This window comes from Amphibalanus amphitrite, unplaced genomic scaffold (assembly GCF_019059575.1).
Source record: "Amphibalanus amphitrite isolate SeventyFive unplaced genomic scaffold, NRLGWU_Aamphi_draft 002000F_arrow, whole genome shotgun sequence".
NCBI lineage: Eukaryota > Metazoa > Arthropoda > Thecostraca > Balanomorpha > Balanidae > Amphibalanus > Amphibalanus amphitrite.
The window spans coordinates 18,113-42,881 of NW_024883493.1; the positions used below are offsets into that span (position 1 = coordinate 18,113).

At 46.9% G+C, this 24,769-nt stretch overlaps 1 protein-coding gene across 1 annotated transcript in view; it reads left to right on the forward strand.

The window, feature by feature from the left end:
• The first annotated feature begins 1,493 nt into the window (after positions 1 to 1,493).
• The window catches only part of LOC122376062 (follistatin-related protein 5-like), a 34,884-nt gene continuing 11,608 nt past the window's right edge, over positions 1,494 to 24,769 (forward strand). The window contains exons 1-8 of the mRNA XM_043355735.1: positions 1,494 to 2,085; positions 7,109 to 7,195; positions 19,585 to 19,666; positions 20,074 to 20,177; positions 20,524 to 20,638; positions 20,968 to 21,245; positions 21,867 to 22,013; positions 23,774 to 23,906. Of these exons, the coding sequence (XP_043211670.1) occupies positions 7,115 to 7,195; positions 19,585 to 19,666; positions 20,074 to 20,177; positions 20,524 to 20,638; positions 20,968 to 21,245; positions 21,867 to 22,013; positions 23,774 to 23,906 (940 nt within the window). The 5' untranslated portion in view covers positions 1,494 to 2,085; positions 7,109 to 7,114. The remainder of the gene's footprint in view (positions 2,086 to 7,108; positions 7,196 to 19,584; positions 19,667 to 20,073; positions 20,178 to 20,523; positions 20,639 to 20,967; positions 21,246 to 21,866; positions 22,014 to 23,773; positions 23,907 to 24,769) is intronic.

Sequence of the window (24,769 nt, forward strand, 5' to 3'; positions counted from 1 at the left end):
GGAAGCCGATGATACCCAATTTTAAGGTCCTAGGTCATCGGGTGACCTTCCAGGTCAGGTCAATGACCCGAAAACCGGGAAAATCGGGACCTGTTAGAAAGTCGTCAAGTGTGGCTGCTATGTGGTTTTCCGGGGTGCTGATCACGAATATCGTGTTAGTTTTGATCAGAGATGATGCCTTCATGCATTTAGGCCAGGTCGGGTCAGGTCAGGTCAGGTCAACCAGTAGGGGTCCTACCGGGTATTCCTAGTAGGTGTCAACCGCCTCGGACAGCTTCGTAACATGTTACGAAGGCACCAAAACTACTTCGTAAATGTTCAGATGGTTGCTAAATTCGAATTCAGCTCCAAAAACTAGCCTAGAAACATGTAAAACACGAAAAAGTGAACCGAGGTCACCCGAGGTCACCAAAGGTCAATGACCTGACCTGACGTTCAGGTGACCTTGACACCCACCCTAATGCATGGGAGCAACATCAAATCACATGTTTGAACGTTTGAAACCACGAAAAGCTTGCAAACGCGCGGCTAATGCGAGCCGACATGCGCCGAACCGCAATTTCGGCCAAACATGGTCACAGAAAAGAGGTCACAGGTCAAAGGTCATTGGGGTCAGGGTCATGAAATTTTCAGGGTAGGTGTAAAATTGATCAATGCGAGGGTACTGAAAGTTTCGTCGCGATCGGCCGCTTTTTACGCGAGTTATTTGCGAAAAACCTTAGGGGGGTTGCATCAACCCCCCCCCCCCCTGTGCCGGCGAGGGTTAAACGCAAAAAACATGTTCGGGTTTCATAAAACAAGCTCATAAAGCTTATAAAGCACATGGTACCCTGCTTCAGTTATTTGTGTGTCATGCTACCTCACATTGGCTCGAGGTAATTTTGGCAGAATTCACCCGTATTTTATGAAAATAGCCTGGAAATGGAAATTGTAGACCTTAATATCTTTTGACAGGCACCCTGATGGAACTGCTGCTTGAATTTTGAAATGCGCAAAAATATAACAAATTTGGTGTGTGTGTACATACACCCAGTCCATGTCAAACATAGAGCCGATCTCTTTTCAGCATACACACATCATATGCAACAAAAACACCCAGCCCACATTACACATGCACATACATACAGCAAATACATACAATTACACATACACGTATATATGTACACTCCGTCTCCTCTCAACAAACATCCACCTCCGCTTCATTTTTCAACAAACACCCAACGTACACCCAAACTCCATATTCAAAACACAGATTTAGCACACCCTTCCTGTGCTCACCCCCTCCCCTCCCCTCCGCGCCACCCCCCACGATGACTCACCCCCTCATCCCCCCCCCCTCACCCCCCCCCGTCAGCCAATCGATGGTGAGGCTCCGGCGAGTCGGCGGGCGCGGCCGGATCGTCGGTAACGACGATCGTCGACGCCGACAGCGGGGCAGCGTCCGGCAGAGCGGCCGGCGAGCCGGCAGCGTCCGGCGGGCGGTGGCGCAGTAGCGGCTAGCCTGGCAGTGTCTGGAGGGCAAAGCAGCGACGCAGTAGCGGCTAGCCTGGCAGCGTCTGCAGGACAAAGTAGAGACTAGCCTGGCAGTGTCTGGCAAGCAGTGTTGCAGCAGAGGCTAGTCGGGGAGTGTCTGGCAAGCAGCGTCACAGATAGCGGCTAGCCTGGCAGTGTTCAGGAGGGCAAAGCAGCAGAGACTAGCGAGGCAGTGTTTAGGACGGGCAAGGCAAGGCAGTGTCCGTGAGACGGGCAGGTTCGCCGCGTCGGGAATCGGTACTGTCTGCTGAGCTGGCGGACAGGCACGGAGGATTTGTCCGGAGGGACAACAGTGTCCGGACAGGACAGAAGTGTCCGGACAGGACAGCCAGCACTCTGACAGCGACGTAAAAGGACAGCCAGTGACCAGTCTACTGGCAGTACCGGACAGCCAGTGACCAGTCTACTGGCAGTATACCGGATAGCCAGTGACGACCAGACAGTGTCTGCCAAAGATTGTCGACCAGGGTGAAGACAAGTGGTTTCAGAAAGGAGTGGAGGAAGTGGTGGTATAGGCGAACAGTGGTGTGGAGAACAGGATAAACTCCAAAGGTGAGCAAAAGTGAATTTGCATGAGATATCAGGACAAGTTCTTTACACGCTTCACTAATTGGATGACTTTTTTTGCGAATACCTACATAAAAAGGCGTCGCCTGGCACCATTTTTTTCCGACACTTCCCACACATTTTCTTCAACAGGACTCGCTAAATGCCAGCGCATGAAAAAGTACATGCTCACCCCAGCTTCAATGGCAGAGTATATGAAATAGATACCTCCTTTATTTATGCAGCATGGCTGAATTGTTTCCATTCGGTTTGAGTCATGTCCAAAATGAAACGATCTTCTTTGGAAATAAACTCATAATTAACACTAAGAAACTTTCTATGGATTTTTCTGAAAATGAAATTGTAATTGGAAAATGTCACTGATGAAACCATCCCATTTCTTTCAAGCCATCTTACTTCATGGAAAATAATGGATTTTTTCATGGAAAATGGAAAATTATTCATGGAAAATTTCATGGAAAATCTTACTTCAGGAAAAATTCATGAAAATACCAGCAGTTTTCCGACAAACTTTGATAGACATTGCAACATGCTAAAGCGATGGAAACACCACGGATGTGAACAGCTCCCGTCTAGCTTCCCGTGCAGCCTGTGCAGCTCCCCCAGACTCCAGCAGCTCCCCCAGACTCCAGCAGCTCCCCCAGACTCCAGCAGCTCCCCCCTCTCAGTCTCCTGCTCCAGACTCAAATCGATGAGACACAGCGCCCCTTCGATTTTCCTCCCGCCAGACGCGTCAGATACTGAGGGGAGGGAGGGGAGGGGAGGGGAGGGGAGGAGAGGGGAGGGGAGGAGAGGGGAGGGGAGGGGACGGGAGGGGAGGGGAGGGGAGGGGAGGGGAGGGGAGGAGAGGGGAGGGGAGGGGAGGGAGGGGAGGGGAGGGGAGGGGAGGAGAGGAGAGGGGAGGGGAGGGGAGGGGAGGGTGGGGGACGGGAGGGGAAGGGAGGGGAGGGGAGGGGAGGGACGGGAGGGGAGGGGAGGGGAGGGACGGGAGGGGAGGGGAGGGGAGGGGAGGGAGGGGAGGGGAGGAGAGGGGAGGAGAGGGGAGGGGAGGGCAGGGGAGGGGAGGGGAGGGGAGGGGAGGGGAGGAGGGATGCTGCGCTTTGCGCAGGGCGTGTCTTTATTCAACAAAGAGCTGTTCTGGCAGTGTAAAGTGCATCTCTGTTTATTATCGCCGAGGCCAATTTGGGTCACCAACGGTCATTGTTTGACGCTGTTAAGTGCGTCATTTTTTCCTGCTTCCCAGTGCTGCCAAAATTTCACACTACGCTTTCAAAGTGCTCCCAGTATTCGCCAATTGGCGCATTCATAGCCTTAACGCTGAATAAGTAAAATCTATTGTCAGAGATGCCTGACAAAAGCAATAGGGTTGGGACCTATCTGCATGCTCTGTATGTTTTGGTAAAATAAAAAAGCTCAGAATTTTTAATGATTTAATTTAAAATCACTTTGTTAAAAAAATGCCTAGTTAGTCCAGAAATTAATTATTTGTGGCTGAAAACAACTTGCTTCTGATTGGTCGGGCTAATCATGACGTCACATGTAGGTATATAACTGTCTGTATATTTGGCGCAGTTGAGACATACATTTTCTATGTATTTTCCTATGGTAAATCGGAGTGATTGGTCGTGTTTTCAGTGTCTCTTTATTTTGCGCTGGTATTGCGTGGCTAAGAAGTTTTATCAAGAATGGCATATACTAAAATGTTCCTTTAATAATGGAGCTTCAATATCTGTGAGTTTTATTGGCAAGCGAAAACTGATTTCGCCGTTATTTTATCTGGAAATTACTCATTTTTTTTAGGTCAATATTCAAAATGTTTTACGAGAACAAGTTGGCACTTTTCTTGATTTTTGCACTCAAATCGCGTGCGATTCAACTGTATTGGAACTTGCAAAGAAGCTTGGTGATTAATTAACTGTGTTGTTATGGCACTGTTTGCAAAGCATGGATAACGAAACTCTGCCAAAGACTTAGCTACATAGCAATGCCTCAAGTAATACGCAGGAGGGACAGAATTCAGAGTCCGATCGAAAAGAATCGGTGCAAATGCTACGAAGACCAGGCAGCTCTGATACAATTGCTAGTCGTCTCACTACTCTCACTCCATTAGACCAGCTGATTCCTGACAGCACCGACTCGGATGCAAAGATGGAGCTCATCTTCCAAGCCAGAAACCAGTTCTTTGATGGAAGATGTGATGCTGCCTCTGTCTCTGCTTTGTTGGCCACTTTGGACGGGTCGGAGCTCCGCTCCTTGCGTGAGCGGTTATTCGCCTGTCATCCTATGTATCCTATGTATCCTATGTACATGTTTGTATGTCCTATGTATGTTTGTTTTAAAAACGTTGCAGCGGCGCTGGGAACTGCAGTCTTAGATCTGGGTATGTTTGGCATCTGCAACTCTTCATATACAAATTACCCTATTTCGGACGGGGAGACCTTTCAGGATTTCCTTGTGCAATTGCCAAACGCCGCGAGACATTCAGCTCATATTTGGTGACTTTTCCTAAATGCTCATTGCGCACATCCCAGCAAAAAAAAAAAAAAAATGCCGGGTCAGGTCAGGTCAGGTAACCAGAGCGGGTTTGTTGACCCCACCTCAGAAAAGTTTGCAAACACGTCAGAGCTTGAGTTTTTCACGAAGTTATTTCCTCTCATCAAGTCTTCAAAACAGTACCTGCAGTATGTGTCGTTTGTATATCTCAGAATTTTTGATCTGTGACCTGAGGTTAGGTCAGAGTCGTGACCTTTACATTGCAAGCCTATGGAAAAGTATTGAAATGCGACCTGCACCTCGAGTAAACGAGTCAAAACCACCCAATTCTTTAAGAATTACGACAAATTATCTTATCTGTAATGATCCAAGTGCCATTTACTGACAGGGACACCGGAGAGGGTTATCTGAGCCGAGATCATGTGAGGTGATATCTACCATACATCAATGCTCACAATACTTACAATATTGACAATGCTTTTGCTTACAACACTTACAATACTTACGATGAGACCAGCAAGCACTCTGCCGTTACAGTTCTAACTTCTGCTTCGAAAAACGACATTACACACATTCGCTGCCAGCATAACATGTATTGTTTGACAGTAACAAAATACAATTGACATCTGAACCCCAAACGGACCGCCATCCACTCAAATTTTATAACCCTGACCGGTCAGGGGGCGAATGGAGGTCATTTCCTGCAGGGCTGCGGAGTCGATGGATTTTCGGCGACTCCGACTCCGACTCCGACTCCGGCTTTCAAAAGCCAGCTCCGACTCCGACTCCGACTCCGGGCAGAATTGTCGACTCCGACCGACTCCAACTCCCGACTCCGACTCCGCAGACCTAGCAGGGCTGCGGAGTCGACAGATTTTCGGTGACTCCGACTCCGACTCCGGCTCGGGTTTCTAAAATCGACTCCGACTCCGACTCCGACTCCGGTCACAACTGTCGACTCCGACCGACTCCGACTCCGACTCCGACTCCGACTCCGCAGCCCTGATTTCCTGGGCATTACACTCATCCCTTGCACAAAATATCTCACCTAACAGTGATCAAATAGCACCGACTTGATAGTGGATTTCAAAGTACTTGCATCAGCTCTTCCTGCTATTGCAGACGATCATCTCCTCAGGGTAATGTTGTTCGGGACATGAACGAAGATCGTTTTCGGAGTTTCATAAGTGCTACTGCAACAGCCTGGCACAAAACAGGACTTGTACGCTCTTCTCTGCACTTTGCCCTTCAGTATATCACAAAAGAATTGTTTAGAATCCATCCTACGCTTCTTTCACAGTCTCCCTTGCCACCGTAGGGCGTAGATAGATTGCTGTTGCTGGTAAGTTAAGGCACGGTAGATAGAAATTACCTCGGTTCTCAACGCCTTAAGTTATTTTCATAAAAAAGAACAAATAAATGATCAATAAGATGACAGGAATGTAAACATTTTAATCGTAAAGTAGTCCAAATATTGGAATGAGCTTTTGCTTTTCAGCATCCTCCGATTCATCATCTTTATCATTTGAAAATTCGAGGTACATAAAATGTTTATCACGCGCTCATGTTAAGTGGGAATATAGTACACGGCAGACACATCAATTTTTGACACTGAACATTTCATCCATAAATGTTTTAGCATAATTTAAAGTTAAAAACAGCGCGAATGGCAGAGTGAAGCAAACAACATCTTTCACCCATTGATATAACATGTAATCTGTGGTGCGCCAGATGCGCCATTATTTGTCAACCGCAGAAGGTGACATGTGACGTAACAGCATCAAGAGCATCTTTTTTCAAGAACTTTTCAAAACAAGTTTCCTATCTTTCTTCCCCCATTTCTCTCAGCTTATTGATTTTATGAGGCAATGGTATGCACCATAAATTCTGTGAAAATAGTTTGATCATTTTCATGCATTCTTAAAAAATCGAGTTCCCAACCCCATTATAGTTTGGGGCTTCAATGATGGTCGAAAGCGACGACCACCCAAATGGCGGTCGATGGTGGTCGCTATAGAAGTAATTAACGTTATTGATCGAGCAACCTTAATGCGCACTGCGCGATCGCTGACTGAATGCGAGCCGGGTGAAAGTAGGGCCACAGTCTTTCATTGTTATGCCGCATACGCACAGGCTGCTACAGAAGCACGAAAAGCGATGACAGCTTAGCTATCGGCTTCCATTGTAATGCGTGCTGATTACAAGAAAAGAAAATATCAATGATGGGGAGGTCAATCCACAATTTCTATTATTGTGGACTGGCCACAAGATGAATGTTAGTAGCGTCAACGCTAGAGAAGTCTGTGACAGAGAATTATGGTATATAAACACAGTTAGCAAGGTTGGTCGATGAGAAAGAAAAAAACTGAACTTATCGTGTATCATATTGAACCTGAGCTTGAATACCTTGTAGGCAGCTTGGATGCCCTTCGTTACACACACTATCTGTTATAAAGCGTCTCAAAGTAATGACGTCATGTTTTTCGATTTTGTGAGGTCCTGTGTGCTGTTCCAGACGGATATGGAAGCTCACCTACCATCGCTGATGTCACTGCTACTGCTGCTCATCCTCCTTGGCTCTGGTGCCGACGCCAGAAACTGGGTAAGAAAAGTGAAAGTGAAGAAATTGGGTAAAAATCTCCCATATTCGATTTACAGTCGACTACAGAATAATGTTCCAGCGCTTATAACTGCATAAGTTGATTGTAATGCTAAGCAGTGCCGCTTACCATAAATGAATCTTGACTATGGGGAGCATAGGATAGGGTTACAACTCACAGAGACAGACTCTTATCACTAGCTTGTGCGGCACAGCCTAATACCATTTTACGTAGGCAGAATTGCCGGAGACGTTGGACATCATAATGCAATTAACCTTACATCTTGGGCATGTATTTTTACATCCGATAGATACCGATATGTAACCTAAATGTCATTGTCTTTAAATTTTCAATATTTTCATTGCTCAACCTTTGGCCCTAGACTCCCTGGTCCCGACGGCAGCTCGAACCTGCAGCCATCACTCACCTGACCTCCAACTGTTGTATAAAGTGGTCAGCGTCACGCTCTATAGCGTGACACTTCGTGATTGTCCGTGACTGAGGACGGTTAGTTTCCACTGAGCGGCCTGCGAGCTGTCACTGGACAGCAGTCACAACTGTCAGCTGTCAGCGGCTAGCTGTCAAAGGCTAGCTGTCAAATGTTAGCTGTCAAAGGTTAGCTGTCTAAAGTTAGCTGTCAAATGTTAGCTGTCTAACGTTAGCTGTCAAATGTTAGCTTTCAAAGGCTAGCTGTCAAAGGTCAGTTGTCAAAGGCTAGCTGTCAAATGTTAGCTGCCAAAGGTCAGCTGTCAAAGGTTAGCTGTCAGGGGCTAGCTGTCAAAGGCTAGCTGTCAAAGACTGGCTGTCAAAGGTCAGTTGTCAGCGGTGGGCTGTAATAAACTGGTCCTTGTTTCACCGAACTCAGCTAGCGCTTACTAACGCTGCTGTGCTTTGGGTTTCTATTGAAACATCAATCAAGTTAATTGTGAGCGTCCAACATTTACATGGAAACCGAAAGCGTCTTGTTGATGTTTCCATGTCAACCAAAAGCGTAAGAGCGCTTGTGAATGCTAACAGTGAACCGTAAAACATAGCCGTGATATCTAATGGATGGCACTTTTCGATTCGGAATCATTACTACCAAATTCCAACTGTATTTTATGTTATATTTCAGTTGTTACATTCAATGGTCTCACTTCAACTATCATATTTCAACAGTCAAAGTTAAGCGATCGCATTATTTTTTTTTAACTTAGTCCGAACCTTTTGATGGGAAGGATTCACAAGAACAGAGCCACCGCTAAGCGAAGCTTGTTGCGGTGACCCTGCCCTCTACCCTTCGATCGCGCAATTCCAATTCTACACTGTAAAAAATGTTAACTAACTTCCGTGTTATCATGGCAAATCTCACTAACCTAAAGCGTGTAAAGTTTACACGCATCTACTGACCAAACGTGTTTTATAAAACACGCTTTTAAGAAAAAACGTGTTATGAAACTAAGACATTAGTTTTCGACGTGGTGTTGACCTACACGCCTTTTGCGTGTGACCGTGTTACTTAACTAATATCTACCTGTCAATGTACTAATATTATGCGTGTAAAGTAACTAAAAAGTTAGTTATCCTGGCAAATCTCACTAGGCAAAAACGTGTGAAGCTTACTAGCATTTTGCGTGTAAGCGTGTTTCCTTTTGTGCGTGTTATGTAACACCGAAGTTAGTTATCATGCAACTAGGCATCGCCTAGTTGCAGGATAACTAACTTCGGTGTTACATAACACACACAGAAGAAAACACGATTACACGCAAAATGTGAGTAGGATTCACAAGCTTCTGCCGAGATTTGCACATGTGCACATGTTATCCAGGCAAATATCATTAGCCAAATGCGTGTTAACTTCGGGATGCAGTGTGGTAAATACCAAGTTTACACGCATTTGGTTAGTGAGATTTGACAGGATGACTCGAAACGTGCAAATATGTTTTACAGTATATATACATTAGGGTGGCACTTAAAAATCAATTTTTGATTTTAAATGCGTGCGGGTGGTTTTCCAGTTCCTTTCCCGTAAAAAATAAGGGAGGCAAATTTTTATGGGAAAATATTGATGTTTAGAGGTCGCGAATCAAGGTCAAAGTTCGGATTTTGGTGGCAGATTTCAATATCATTAAAATCGTTTCGGACTTTCCTATTACGCTGTAATCGGATGATAATGAAGCATTTCCTAGTCATTTTCATATTGTTTTTTGATATTTCATGCAGCGCAGCTTCGGTCACACCAGAACGCTGGTCTATGTACTCCACTACTCAAGTGCCTCCTCTTTAGTAGATTATTGGCGCCTCATTGGAGGGAGGGGTATCATGGGCAACGGGCACCCAGATCACTTTGTTTATAGCCTGGTTAGCAATTGCAGTCGATCTTCGGGTGTCAGGTTAGCGTTTTCTGTGATCTTTTCAACGGCATGGAGGAAGAACTGGCGCTAATCTTTGTCTTTCATGAGTGCCAGTCCTACATCAGCGCCATGCCGCGCCTGGTGAATTCATTCACCAACCGCAGCTCCCGGACTACACGAGCTGCGGTTTGGTAGCTGCCAAGGCCCTAAATACAAGGTTGCACGGACTATTTTCTACTAAACCTACCAGAATATAGTTTCACGGTTGGGTATTTTAATAACTCTTCAATCAAAACTTCTTTATTATTTTCTCGTTATCAATTATAAGCAATTTTATAAGTTGACTTTCAATTTGCTTGCCTTTTACTGGCGAAATAACTTTCTAGTATTGGGTCAACATAGTTGTGTAGCAGTAGGAACCATATCTGGCAAAACCCCAATGCCTTCATACAGCAGAAAAGCAGCCACCAGGTGTCGCCACAGTCGCCACTTGGTCGCCACACAGATGTCGCGCGCGTCGCCAATTGCCACACTACCGATTTCCATAAGGACGCATATGTACGGATATGTATGGGAAAGTCGCCCTTAAGGATTACGCTTACATCGTTTGCTTATGAGGTCGGTGGTTGGAAATTGGGAGGGGCTCAGCTATTTTCGACCACGGATATGGCTTTATCACATGATGAGGAACATGCTGATAAGCGATTTATATGTCATAACAGCACAAAAGTATTTTTAATCATTTTTCAAAAATAGCCAATCCGCCGTATCCTTCAGTGCAAAGTGCCGTCGGTCAGTCCCGACGTGACGTCACGCAGGGAATTTGCCAGATTTTCCTACTAGACTTCGACACCCCGTGGTAGCTGCTGTCCTCCCAGTGGCCTTGGTCATTGATGATGAGCCCCGCGTCCAGGTCGTGGATCCTTGAGAGCTTTTTGAACGACGATGTGAGGAAGCTCACCAAGGTCTCGGTCGCGAGAGCGGCGTTCATAGTGTCCACTAAGGACTTATGGGGAGGGTCCTCCCTCTCCTACAATTCTATTGCCCGCACCATGTCTTGATTGAGCCCGAGGGTCGGGGTCTAAAAGCTCCAGAGTCACCAGGCAGCCGATCACTCAAGTACTACAGGTGACGGCCGAAGACCAGGACTGTCGCCTTCGACAGCTCCTTGTCGGGGTAGGTGCAGAACGAGTTCACGAAGGTCAGGTCCAGAGCCGGCGCAGTGGCAATAGAGTCCCAAACCAGGCGGCGGCGGCGGCGGCAAACTTGCAGGCAACGGACAGCGCACAGCGTTTGATGACCTGGGCCTCGGCCGCCGTCAGCCGGAGCCGCTCCCTGAAGAGGAAGGCATCCACAGTGCAGATGGTCTTTGCCATCCACCTAACTCAATGGAGTACTCTGAGGCGGAGAAACGGATGCCGTGCTTGGAACTCCGCCGAGAGCAATTACGCAGAGCTTCAGAAGTTTTCGGTAGTCTTCCCGGAGCTAGGCATAGTCCAGCGATGGAAGCGATGGAAGCTGACCAGCAGCTCGTCCCACCAGGGGGGTGACACCGTAATGCTGTGCCATAGGCCGATGTTGTAGGCAGAAGATGAGCAGGAATGACGTCATCGGCCCATGATAGCCCTGACCAATGTGATCCAACCCATTGCTACTTTAGGTGACCTCTGTGATTTGGCCTGACCTATCGTGACCCTGGGTGACCTCTGTGACCTGACCTGACCCAGGGTGACCTTAAGTGACCTCTGTGACCTGAAATGACCCAGCGTGACCTAATTTGACCTTTTTATCTGGAATTCACCCATTTGGACCCCTTCGTTCACCTTTTCGCGTAAGTACATTATACTTCAAGATGTCACTCTAACGTGAAACCTTTACTACTCGAACTGGTTATTATCGCGTAAATGCCTTATTCGTGATAGCGCCGCGTAGCAAGCGGTTCACCTAGTGTGAACGCGGTCACGGCTTTCAGCAAGCTGGCACGCGGAGCCCGGAGGTCTTAGCTGCGCGTTGCCGGAGCTGAGCGCCAGCTGGACGACACGCGGCAGGAATATATACGGTCACTGGCTGGTCTTCATGTCAGCGAATGCCGAATGGCATGGCCAGCTCAAGCACAGGCCGCTGACTCACACAGGCGGCCAGCTGCGCCTGCAAGCTGTCTGCCATCAAGCCAGTGGCGGCGGCGTGGCCAGCGTGCCGAGCAGCTGCACCGCGCGACACAGCAGCCGGCAGCGGCCCCATCTCCGACCAGCACCGGCCTCGCCGAGCGCCGCTCCGGCGTCAGCTACCTACTGGTTCAGGTCGGGCACCATGGCCGCAGCGGCTCGGCGCAGTCGGCCCAGAGCGCGGCCAGCTCGGCCAGCACCGGCAGCGACAAGTCCAGAGCGTCCGTGGCACGGCTGACCAGCGGCAGGTGGATGCAAGTCCCCGCCGAAATTTGGTAGCATCGAAATTCGCAACGACATTCAGTTCCTATCAGGCCATAGCGTTTCCATGCTAAATGCTCTGACTTTTTGAAGCGATATTTCCAACGCTTTTACATTTTTTTATATGGGCTGCACCAAGGCCATCTATAGAAGGTACAGTCACTCCCCCGCCGACCAATCAGAGACAGATCCTGAGTGACGTCACCCCTGATGCTCGCAAGGGGTGCTCCATTCCTTTACAACGTAAAAATGACTAACTTCATTTGAAGATTGTTGGGGACACTCTACACATATCGCTCAACCGTTGATGTCATTGCAAAGTTCAACTAATTTTCTAGCGATAAAAAAAGAGCAGCAATATGCTAAGAAATGGCCGGTTTTGAAGATATAGACGATTTAAAAATCCTCTGCAGTTGCAGGAAAGCAACGCAAAAACGCATCGAGCTTATATTTTTACTATGAATAAATCATTTTTCAGTAAGTTTTTAGATATGGTATCGATTTAATAAACAACTTTATTACAATATTTTTATTACTTGTAACTTTAATTCAAAATAATATTTTCAAAAATGGCAATTGTTGGTAAATAGCTTTGAAGCGATTGTGGCGCACCGCGCCATTATTGTCCTGAGGCCCCCTTATGATGTCATCAAAAGTGGAGTGACATGGGCCTGGGCTGCACCTTACCCTATCAGCCCCGCGTTGAGGCAGAACCCACCGGCCAGGCTCCATCTGCCTCTCCCGCACTAACAGAATCAGAATCGCCGATCAGTTCCGGCCGGTACAGCCTGTTGGTCTCTGAGCCGATGGCACCGGAGCCGCAGCGGTTATCCGAAGCTTAGCAGGTGCTCCAGAGCCCCGTCAAACGACTGAGAAAGGCACCTAGCAGCAGCACAGTGCCGTCGACCGTTCCCGAGCCGATAACCAAAGCTACAATGAGTTCCACACAGTCCCTATGTCCGCCGTCGATGAACAGTAGCCCCCTCCCCCTCCCAAACTCCAAGCTGGATTCGCGCTTGAACCAGGGCTATATAACCGCTTGAACTCAGTAGTTGACAGTATTTTGTTGACAGTATTTTGAGTTCTAACTTCTATGCTGTCTAGCCACGAATGTGCATTGTGCATAGCTTGGCATTTATATCAACCTATGACATGCAAATGAACGTGTACGAAAACAGCTGGTTTTGTGTTTTGGTCACCTAGTTTCTGTCTACCCGTTTGCTACGGGCGGGCCCCCGGCTTAGGTACAGCAGTCGGTACCGTCGGCACCGACTGCAAAATAGAGAAAGTTGCTGCAATTTTTTGCTGTTGAAAGGTTGCAAGGATATTGAGTCAAACGGTTAAGAGGCCGCTGAACGTTTATTGCATTCCAGGTGGATAAAATCGATCACGAAATAATTGGCGCAAACGCCATTCAGTTTCGCTGCCGTGGGTGGGCGGAGTCGGCGGAGTATGGGCCGATGACGTCATCCTCCCGCCGGCCGTGATTCGCCCCGATTGGCCGATGTCCATACCTGGTTAGAGGGCCTTGCGTCCCACTCCAGAACGTCGTCGACGGCGAACGCCACCGGTGTGATCCTGTCAATGAAGTATGAACTCCCACCCGCCTTTGAAACTCTTAAACAGCCGGATGTAGAGGCCGCTCGAGATTCTAGGGCAGGTGGAGAAGGCCTTCTCTAGGCCCAGCTCTTACACGTGGTGCCGGCAGGCCAGCTGAAGGACGGGCCGATCTAGCTTCTGCTCGATAAGGGCTAAAGTACCGTTTACCAGCATGCTGTTCGCCGTCGTGGCGTCGAAGCAAAAGGCCACAGTTCCGCTTCTCCAGTTCTTAGTCCCCCAGAGCTGTGAGCATGGCCTCCTGTGCTTGGATGGAGGGGAGGTTGGGAACGGCGAGGAGCTTGGCCACCCCAATCCCCCCCCCCCATCACCAGGACCTAGAATCGGTCGACGCTCCTTCTCTCGCGGTTCAGGATTCGCGGTTCAGCCGGAGTCGTATCCTAAGTTCCATGCCGCAGTTGATAACAGGCTCACGTGTTCTTCACACATTACGGTTGGGCAGTTTGGCCCGGTCGAGGCCAGTTCACTGTTAGAGACGTCCGCTCGCCCGCATGCGCTTGGGAGTGTGCGTCGACGTTTCTCTCTCATGGTAGCCATCGTCAAAGACGTTCCCTCCGTGTGTGCGCCGCAACGGCCGGCTAAGTCTGTTGCTGGCACTGACACTAGAGTCGGAAGAAGCGCCCACGGAAGAACATCCCGAAAGCACAATAAACCAGTGCAGCTCAATGCACACTCTCGCCTCTGCTTTCGCCCGCCGACGATAGGCTGACTCCAACTTCTTCACATTCTCTTCGACAGAAAAGGAGCATGTCTCAAGAACCGATAGAACCGTGGGGCTCGTCCTCCCTTTGGAACAAGGGAGACCGGTCACTCCTCACACTAATCAGAGGAGTGACCTTCTGAACACGACACCGTATTCAGATGGTGATAAACCACTGTGCACAGGTCGTCATGGGGGTCCGACGCTCGGCTCATGTGACGCCTCTGTTGGCAGAGCTATGCTGGCCCCATATAGACAGGCTGGTGGCGGAGAATGACTGCAGTACTGTGCATTACTTGTTGAATAATGTTCATGCACCGAAGTGCCTCTCTGAGCGGTTTGTACAACGCAGCGACGTGTCGAGCAGACAGACTCGAGCCACTGAGAATATGCAGCTCGAACTGCCGAGGGTCCGCACCGAACATGCTCGCAAGTTCTTGTATTACCGCGCCTGTGACGTTTGGAACTCGCTGCCAGCAGACATTCGGTCGTCACGCACGTCGGCCACTTGTCGCAGGCGTTGTCGACGATTACTCAATGGTGACTAGTCACTGTGCGCGTAGCTTCCGGTCATTTGTACCGATATGCATTTTACTTTTTAAGTCCCATGCTTTTCATGGTTTTTACTTTTAGCTTTAGTGTTTATTTTAGCTTTATATATGTGCCTACCTATTTACTGTATGACACTTGGACTGAAAAGCCGTGAGTGCATGGAGCTTCCAAACGAAATAAATGATGATGATGATGATGATATGACCATCAGATATGATATGACTAATCAGAGGATGGATAATCAGAGGATATATGGAGGAAATGACCTCCACTGTGAGAAGGCACCGGTCGCAGGCCAAAACAGGCCTGACATGGGTAAAGCAGCACAGATCAGACCTGTCTTGGCCTGACCTAGACTGGCTACGATCGGCCGGAAGTGATGGGATAAACAATTGTTATACAAATAAAGGTCAAAATACGTCGGAAATGACGCTTAATGACCACATATGTCATTCCAAATAGGTTTAAAGCAGTTTCCAAAAAGTTGATTTTTTCCGAAAAAATGTCAACTTTGACCTCAATTCGCGACCCCTAAATATCAATATTTTTCAAAATCATTTTGCACACATTATTTTTTACGGGAATGGAACCAGAAAACTACCCGCACGCCTAAAAATCGCAAAACATAAAATTCACCCCATTGCTAAGTGCCACCCTAATATACATGTTGTGCGTTTTCACACACCGTGTTGCGACACGCGTCGAAATTTTTATTTAACCCTCGCCGGACCTATTGGTTTTCTACATACGCGCCGGCCGAGGGGGGGGGGCGGGTACGACCCCCCCCTCGCCGTTTCGCCCCTGGTGGAGCTAGCGCGTCGCGGAAAAAACGAGCGTGTGCGCCGTTACGAGACGCAGAGATTGGTACCCGATTTTAAGGTCCTAGGTCAACCGGTGACCTCTGAGGTCAGGTCAAGTGCCCCAAGGTACGGTTCAGTTTTTGGTGAATAACTTCGCAAAAAACGGCCGCAGAGCGCCGATTTTGGCAGCATCGTGTTCGTCTCGCTCAGGCGCGTCGAATGATATACTTTTTGTCCGGGTCAGGTCAACTTGGGGTGTTGACCTCAGGTCAAGGTCAGGTCAGAACCCCCAGGTCACGAAGTTGGTCGAAAGAGGTCATGTCGCATATCATTCGATTCGGCAGGTCTTCCGGAGTCCATTCGTGGCTTTCCCGACTCGCTAGCTCAATTTGATCAAGAGTTATTGACGAAAAACTAATATGACCTTGATGACGTCATAAATGACGTCACGCAAGGTCAACATTGCAAAAGTGACGCATCTAACCTTGCAAGGAGTGCATCAAATCACGATTCTGTGTGCTTGAGATAGTTGGAGATCGTTCCCGGCGCCAGAATAGCAGTTTGAATTTTTCCCCATTGACTTATAATGGTGAGGTCACGAAAATGACCTGACCTCATATGACCTTTAGGAAAAATCCGAGATATACAAGTTGTGGGACTCATAATGGATACTAGATCCTGCAAGTTTCATTTCCCTGTGACATCTCCTCTGGCAGTGAGGGCGTTGCGAAGTTGCGACATCTGAAGACCGTGCAGAGGTTCACTTATGACGTCATAGGTCAGTGACCTGACCTGACCCAAAAATGCGGTTGGTGTCAAAAGATGCGGCTTGGATCAAAGGTCAGGTATGCCAAGTTTCAGCTCTCTATCGCCAGCGTGTTCGGAGCTATCGCGAAAAAACCCTATGGGGGGGCGGCACCCGCCCCCCCCCCCCTCGGCCGGCGAGGGTTAAAAAAAAGTATCATACAGACGAGTATTTAAATACAAAGATGTTTATTCAAACCAACGTATAAAGCAACGCAACCAACCTCATCATGCCAACCAACGTCATAAATCAGTCGGTAATCTGCAACGGTCGTGGTGACAAATCTGCACTGATTCACACCTGCAACTATATATAGCCTGCAGGAATCCGCACCAGCCATGACACCATACAGGCTCCAAATACCTATTACGAAAACATTGAGAATGCTTCATTTCTGTCGATATGGGCAAACTAAATTGCAACAAAAGGGCAAAAATTCCCTGACCGAACAATGGTGGCTCATGTGTCTACAAAAAAAAAAATATTTGACAACATGGCTGCAGTGACAGGAATTGCATAAAACAGCACCTCACCGCGTTCACTGGTTGAGTGCCCAACCAAAAATTAGGTACATTTAATTTCTTGTTCAAAGCTTAATGCGGTTTTAGTGTGCAACATGCTCATTGTTCAGTCCGTCATATGTACTTATAGACGTCAATTGACAGTCAACAAATGAACAGTGTTTCCAACCTGAGACCCTCTAAAGCCTGGTTGGAGCTTCATTTGAAAAGAAAATGAGTGACATACATAAACCACACTAAAACGCCAGCAATATCTCCACTGATCTTTCCCATAATCACTCACCATACCAGTAAGGATGAAAGCCATGTCCAACAATCCATATCATTTCACTGTTTGACTTCTTATTATTCTTATTCGGGTTATGTATCACCACAGTATCACCACTTCTGCATCACCACAGCAGCTCCTTATACTGCACACGCAACACTTATACGCCACAGCTCAGCTCCTTCACAACGCACGCGTCCTCTCCCATTCTCTGACTTGGCACAGACTGAACAATGGCGGGCGCAGAGGGGCGCACAAAATGGCGATTTTTTCAATTAACTAAGGTCTTTGTAATGCTACAACAAAAAGAGTAGTAAGAAAACTAAGATTGTGAGTAACAACATGCGTTTGATTTGTTAGTTAACACGTTACCCAGAAAAAAAGGCAAAGGAAGCATAAACAAACATGTTTGTCAAATAACACGGCATGGTTTGCACGGATAATATTTGTCGGCTTACAATGATGTTAGCTTTTCTGCTTCGATGAAATGGATGTGGTGTTAGGTTGCAAACATATGTGTTACCTGACCCGTTTTTTGCAACAACGTGTGTTTTAATACTAGATTTTGCTTGAAGAATTAACTAACTGGTTTGTTAGCATTTTTTACAGTGTATGGCAGAATTTAGAGTCCAAAGTTTAACGTGCGCACAAAGCCGCGCACGGCCGGTCCCCTCGCTGACTTCGCCTGGCTACGGCCTGCCACCAACCGCAACCATACCTGTCAGGAGGCCCATAAATGTCGAGCGCCCATTGCTCTTCGAACCCGGACTGTCATAACCGGGAACGCGTGCTCTCACCACGCGGAGTCCAACGCTCTAACCAACTGAGCTACGGGACCGTCTAAATTCTGATCTAAATAAATTATGATTTCTCAAATTTGACATCATTTTTAGCTTTTCCATTTTCACGACAATTTTTAAAGCAACCTTGAGACGGCAACTCTTCCACAGGTTTCGACATACATTTCGACATACAGCGTGTATTTACAATCACCCTGTATTTCAACCATCATAATTCACGGTAATGCAACTCGACAACACAACACCTGCCATACTCCAAATGTCACATTTCACAGACCGGCCTTCAACCGTGCAACCGCGCCGTTTGTCAAAGTGCCCTAACGCCCAGGTGCCACTTCCCCTCCCCTATCCTCCCCTCACCCAGTTCCCCTCCCCACCCCCACAGTTACCCTTCCCTGCAGTAACCCCTCCGCATAGCGCTGAATAGTGGACAGCAATGTCGCGTGCGCAACGGAAGTGACGGCCACTTCCAGTTCGGGCTCAGAATGACATATCGACATGATACAGTCTTGACACACTGACACAAAACAGGTGAGTTGAGGTCCGACAAACATGTCACAAATATGGCGTCACAAACAGGGCACTACAAACATATCGCAAAATATGGCATGCATTTAAAACCCAGCAAATGAAGACAGCGTCAAAAATATCACACTGCAAGTCATAATTTACAATATTCATATGTTACAGTATTCAATAGACCATATTCATGCATTGCATAGCACTGGACATCACAAACAGGACGTATGAGAACAGTAAAAACGTCCTTCTGTTGCCAAGGCCCTCAACAACCTCACAAGGTGTGCAAGCAAGTAATTTAACTATAAGCATGTTGATGCTCTTTTATTGTTTAGCCACAATTAGGTTTGCTCTATGTCACTGACCATGAAAAAGCTCTTAGCAGTCCATAGGACGGTAGATAAAATCGGTTTTGAAAACCAAATTGCTGACCTCACTCCTCGCCTCGATTTGACTTCCTTCAGCTTCGACACTACGAGACTATTTACTGGCTTCTGAGAAGCCAAACAGGGCCTGTCAACTTAAGTTTACCTCGGAAGAGCCTTAAAAGGTTTCACAAAAATTTCTAAGATGTGTTAGAACAGAGAGAATCGCCTTTTCAAATTTATTCTGCCTATTGTTCTCTTTATTCGATCTAACAACTAGCTTAGGTGCATACCTGCAGATTTTGCTTTGATTTGCAGGTTGGTATCAAACGCCTCGAACTTACTACAGGTTTTTTTGTAACGGACGCAGTTCAACAGTCGCAAGATAAGCGGCGATACAACACTCTGAAACTATTTTCGCGTAACTTGAAATGCCGCTAACGTTATTGGGATTGCATGGTGTAGGTACTTTGTATATGCTTTGAGATCATCTAAAAATTTTGCGTCTTCGTTAAAGTGTTGCTTTTTCATCATTTTTCTCCATGACGATTATCAATTTTGTTTGCGAGTTATTGGTACATACTTATTCCCATATTGATTTTGAATTTCTATACGAATTATTATATCTTTCCATTTCAGCACCTGCTTTTCTATCGTATGGCTGAAATATATCGTCCGTTTTCAGGCACAAACACACCGCAGAAATAGTTTGCAGCAAACCGAAGGCATCTCAGAGGACTCTGATCATCAGTTTGTCGACGACGGAGGTGAGACGTCTGGGTGTTCGGCATGAATACAGTGAAGGTGGTTATAAATAACTTAATGAGCTTTTTCTTAGTAATGTAAACACGCAACTATTTCATTTTACCATGAATTACCGAAGATTGCTTATATTTTGGGTAGTAAGTAGCCATATATGGTTAGTGGTTATTATTTGCCACGTGTAAATATGGCAAATTGAAGTGGTCAGTCAATAACCAATGTATATGATCAAATCAAGAAATACTTGGTTTGTGTATTTGTATATCAACCCTACCAATTACCATGACCCATACCTGTCCCTGACCTGACCCTGACCCTGACCCTGATCCTGACCTGACCCTGATCTGATCCTGATCTGACCCCGACCTGACCCTGACCTGACCCTGACCTGACCCTGTATCGCTATTTTCAGGGACGTGTCTGGAGCTGAGCTGCGGAAGAGGTCGAACGTGCCAGGAGACTGAATCAGGAGCAATCTGTGTCTGTGTGAACCAGTGTCCGGACCGGTACAAACCGGTGCGTACCGCTGTGTTAACCGGTATAAACCAGTAGTATAAACCAGTACAAACCAGTAGTAACCTACATGATACTAAATAAACAGCATCAGTTGTTATAAGCAGTTGTTATTCAAGTAAAATACGATATACTTTCGGCCTGATTGGAAACGCTTTATGTATCACTCATTAAAATCTCTCAGTGAGAAGTGTCCTTACCTGTGGCCCGACTTGTGACATGACCTGTTACCTGGCCTGTGACGTGACCTGTGACCTGACCTCTTCCCAGGTCTGCGGCTCGGATGGTATGACCATTGATCTACCCCAGCCACTGACCTGAACCTGACGTGTGACCTGACCTTCGACAGGTCTGCGGCTCGGACGGTATGATCTACCCCAACCATTGTCATCTTCATCGGAGAGCGTGTTTGGACGGTCGACACATTGGTCCCAGGAAGATGGAGAAGTGTCTACCACTGAACGGTCCGTACAAAGTCATAACCTCCAATGGCACACAACACGAACTTGAGGTGTTTCAGAAGGGCCGTAGCGCAGCAGTGCAAGATTATAAACTCTTATTGAACAGAAATGCACGCCGAAGTATCAAAATAAAAACATTCAAAGTTCCGCAAAAAATAATGTCCATTCAGAACTGCTACTCGTACAAAGTGGACAAGATGCATCACTAACACAATGGTTTGAAATAATTTATTTAACCCTCGTAACTAAGACGTAGGTATCCTTTTGTTTAGTTTAGGTGAGTACAATAAACTGACACAAATATCGACTCTCATGAGTTATTATTATTGCAGACGAATCTTCCAAGGCCGAAGCTGATTCAGCGAAGACATTAGAACATCATGACGTCATCAGCGGGCAAACTGGAACGCCACCGGTCCACAGCCCAGTCAACGTCACGGTGACGTCATCCGTAACGTCATCTGTGACGTCATCGTCCACTCCCAGAGAACCAAGCGGGCTCGGCACCAACAGCTCTGCCGCTTCTAATGATGACGTCACCACGCCAGATGACGTCACTGAGATCAGGGGCGACCACATCTGCTCTCTGCAGCAATTTCAAAAGATGAAGGTAGCGTATATATTGAATATTTCACAACGCACATTGTGAACGTTTTATAGGTGTGTAGGACGGGTGATCCAGTTAGAAACAGTGGTAAAATTTGTCATAAGAATACATATCCCGATTAAATTACTCACTCATGGTGATCATTTCTTAGAATAAGTAAATTTAAAAAGTTTTGATATGTGAGATGGTGCTTTTTGCCATGATGAATAGATATAAATATGTGAAAATGATCAATAACATGGCAGAAATGTAAAACTTTTATTGTAAAATAGGCCAAATATGAGAATTATTATTCTCATATTTTATTATTCTCATATTATTTATTCTCATATTTGGCCTATTTTACAATAAAAGTTTTACATTTCTGCCATGTTATTGATCATTTTCACATATTTAAATTTAAAAAGGTCGCTATTTCTGGTAGTACTTACCTATACTTCACGTTAGTAATTGTTGAACTTATTATACCTTTGTATTTGCTTGTCAATGTCAAATTCAATCGTTTTCACGTTTTATAAAGGACGTTCCAACCATGTCCCCCATGTGACCCTTTCGACTTTCTCCCAGTTGGATGTTGCGATCATTTGTACGTTGTGAACATTTGGACGTTGTGATCTGTTGCAGGACACACTTCTGGCCTACAGCCGCGGTCAACTGGAGCGAGAGCTGCCTTCTGGACACGCCATTGGTCGGGAATATACCATCAGTCGAATGTTCAGCCAATATGACCTCAACAACGATGGACAGTTGCGTCTCGACGAGCTCAATGAGGTCAGGGTCAGGTCTGGGTCAGGTCAAGTCAGGGTTAGGGTCAGGTCAGGGTCAGGTCAGGGTCAGGTCAGGGTCAGGTCAGGGTCAGGTCAGGGTCAGGTCAGGGTCAGGTCAGGGTCAGGTCAGGGTCGGGTCAGGTCAGGGTTAGGGTCAGGCCCAGGGTCAGGTCAGGGTCAGGTCAGGGTCAGGTCAGGGTCAGGTCAGGGTCAGGTCAGGGTCAGGTCAGGGTCAGGTCAGGGTCGGGTCAGGGTCAGGTCAGGTCAGGTCAGGTCAGGGTCAGGTCAGGGTCAGGGTCAGGTCAGAGTCAGTCAGGTCAAGTCGGGGATAGGGTTAGCTCAGGGTGAGGTGAGGTTCAAAGCTACAGCTATTTCATGTCTGTATGATGCGACTATTATTTCCCCTCTCATGTCCTTAACCCGCGCCCCGTAGGGCTACCGGCGGACCCTACCACCCGTAGGGGGGGGGGCCGTTTCGCCCCCCCTAAGATCTCGGAAAGTTACCGGCCGATTTTCAAAATTCAAACGGCGTTCGATAGCCCCAGCCGGGAACTACCTTGTGACCAAATTTCATTGAACTAGGTCAAACCGATGACGTCACAGGTCAGGTCAAAGGTCAGATTTTCACCGTTCACAGGCAATTCAAGAAATGTGCTGTGAAAGCGAGTAAATTGGTAATTTATTGAAAACCATCGATGGTACATTGTTCGTCAAACACATACTTTGCTATCTGAGGTCACTGGTACCAGGTCAGGTCACAGCGAGGTCAGGTCACCGGGGGTCACAATATGAATGTGTCGTGTGATACATGTTTTATGGTCCATTTTACATGACAAATGCGATTATGTGGGTTAGGCAGCCTTTGGGGCCAGCCTAGGTCACGTTTTTGTGAAGGTCAGGTCAAGGTCAGGTCAAATTAGGTCAAATTTCAAAGTTGATATTTTTGCATAAAATGGGTATCGATTCGATGCAGCTCGTCACGGGGAGTCTAATGGTGGTCTTCGTTTTGCTCTACGAGTTCTAGAATTGCCAAAAATTGAGTTTGAAAATTTGACGTCATCATTTTTGAACAGTTTTTTCGCTATAACTTGGCCAAAAAACGAGGTATCGATCTGAAATTTGATATGTAGATAGAAGACGGTAGGCACTATCACATATATTCCGGTTTTTTCGAAACTCAAAAAACTTTTTGGATTTTTTGGCGAATATATCCAAAAAAATGCTTTTTTGATTTTTGGGGGTCAAAATTCAAAAATTTCAAAAATTCGAGATAGCAGTTTTGTAGTCCTGTCAATTCTACACCTTTTATGTTGATCATTTTTCTGTATCTTCAAAGCTGTAGTCCTGACAGGTCTTCTCGCGAAGGTCTTTTTTTCGGTCGAAAATGACAGAACATGACGTCACTCTGACGTCATTTGTGGCCAACCTATCATAGCCTCTGGAAAAATTTTTTGGTCACAATGTGTCAAATTGATGCCCGGAGGGGTCCTGAAAGATTGGTGGCGATATCTCCAGCCGTTTAGGAGATATCGACCGAAAAGGACAGGGGGGGCCGTTTCGGCCCCCCCCCCCCCTACGGGGCGCGGGTTAAATTCGCCTTATGTTATTGTTTTTGAAATGTAAACTTCCCTTCTTCTAACTCCTAGGGACGATGCAGGCAATCATTTTATGTTTGTGATTTTTAGGTGTCAACTGAAGTCATCGTCATCCCATATGCTTACGTTGCATCCTGCGTGAACTCTGACCCGTCCTCTCCGCCCTTAGGCTACAAAGCGGTATCAGCTGGCCGGACTGACCCCCGGCTGTGACCTCACCGACCTCGCCCACTTTGACGACACCAGTGGTGACGGCGGGTTGGACATCAACGAGTTCTACACGGCCTTCAACAAGCTCTACAGTGAGTGTACTTTGCAGGACCTTATAATACAATCCATGCTGAGTTTCCACAGCGTAGCTGGTGAAACCCAGGAGTAAGACCAATGCAAACGGTAAAACGTGGCTTCTAAGTTATCATTTTGCTAGAAAGCATATGAAAATGAGATTTTTATCAATGTTAGCCATTGATACGTCCATTGCAAAAGACTGTCACTAGCACTAGCCGCCTGTGTGGTGTGCCTCTGCTGATGTTAAAATGGCGGCAGCCGTCAAGTGACGTCAATCAAAACTCATGATGTGACATTTTTGTCATTCTTGTCATGTGACCTCACTGTCGATGCATTTTAGTGATGTAGTGAAACCTAATTTCAAGATTCCAAACACACACTCTTGGCTTTTTTATTAGTTACGCCATTAGCCCGCGCCCCACTGGGGTTTGCGTATAACATGCCCTACTGGTGGGGGCTCTCCATAGCCCCCCCCCCTCCTAACTCCGAAACTACTGGGCCGATCGTCAAAATTCAAACGGTGTCTGATAGCCCCGGAAAAACTATCGAGCGAAACCTAATTTCATTGACCTCGAGGTCACCGATGACGTCACAGGTCAGGTCAAAGTAAAAATTATTAGCATTTCGGCTTGTTCACATTTTGGGCTCTGGCCGTCGTCTTACAAGCCACGTGACACACTCGTGAACAGATGCTTTAGATACCTTGAGGGTACCAAACTTGTACTGTGATTTTCAGGTCAGGGTCAGGTCATCACAGGCCACGGAAATATTATATCATGCGTCGGTCACATGACACATGTTTTATGGTCAATTTAGGCCACAGATTTCCAATTTGATGTCGTCTGTGTCATTCGAGGTCATTTTGAGTCGAATTTAG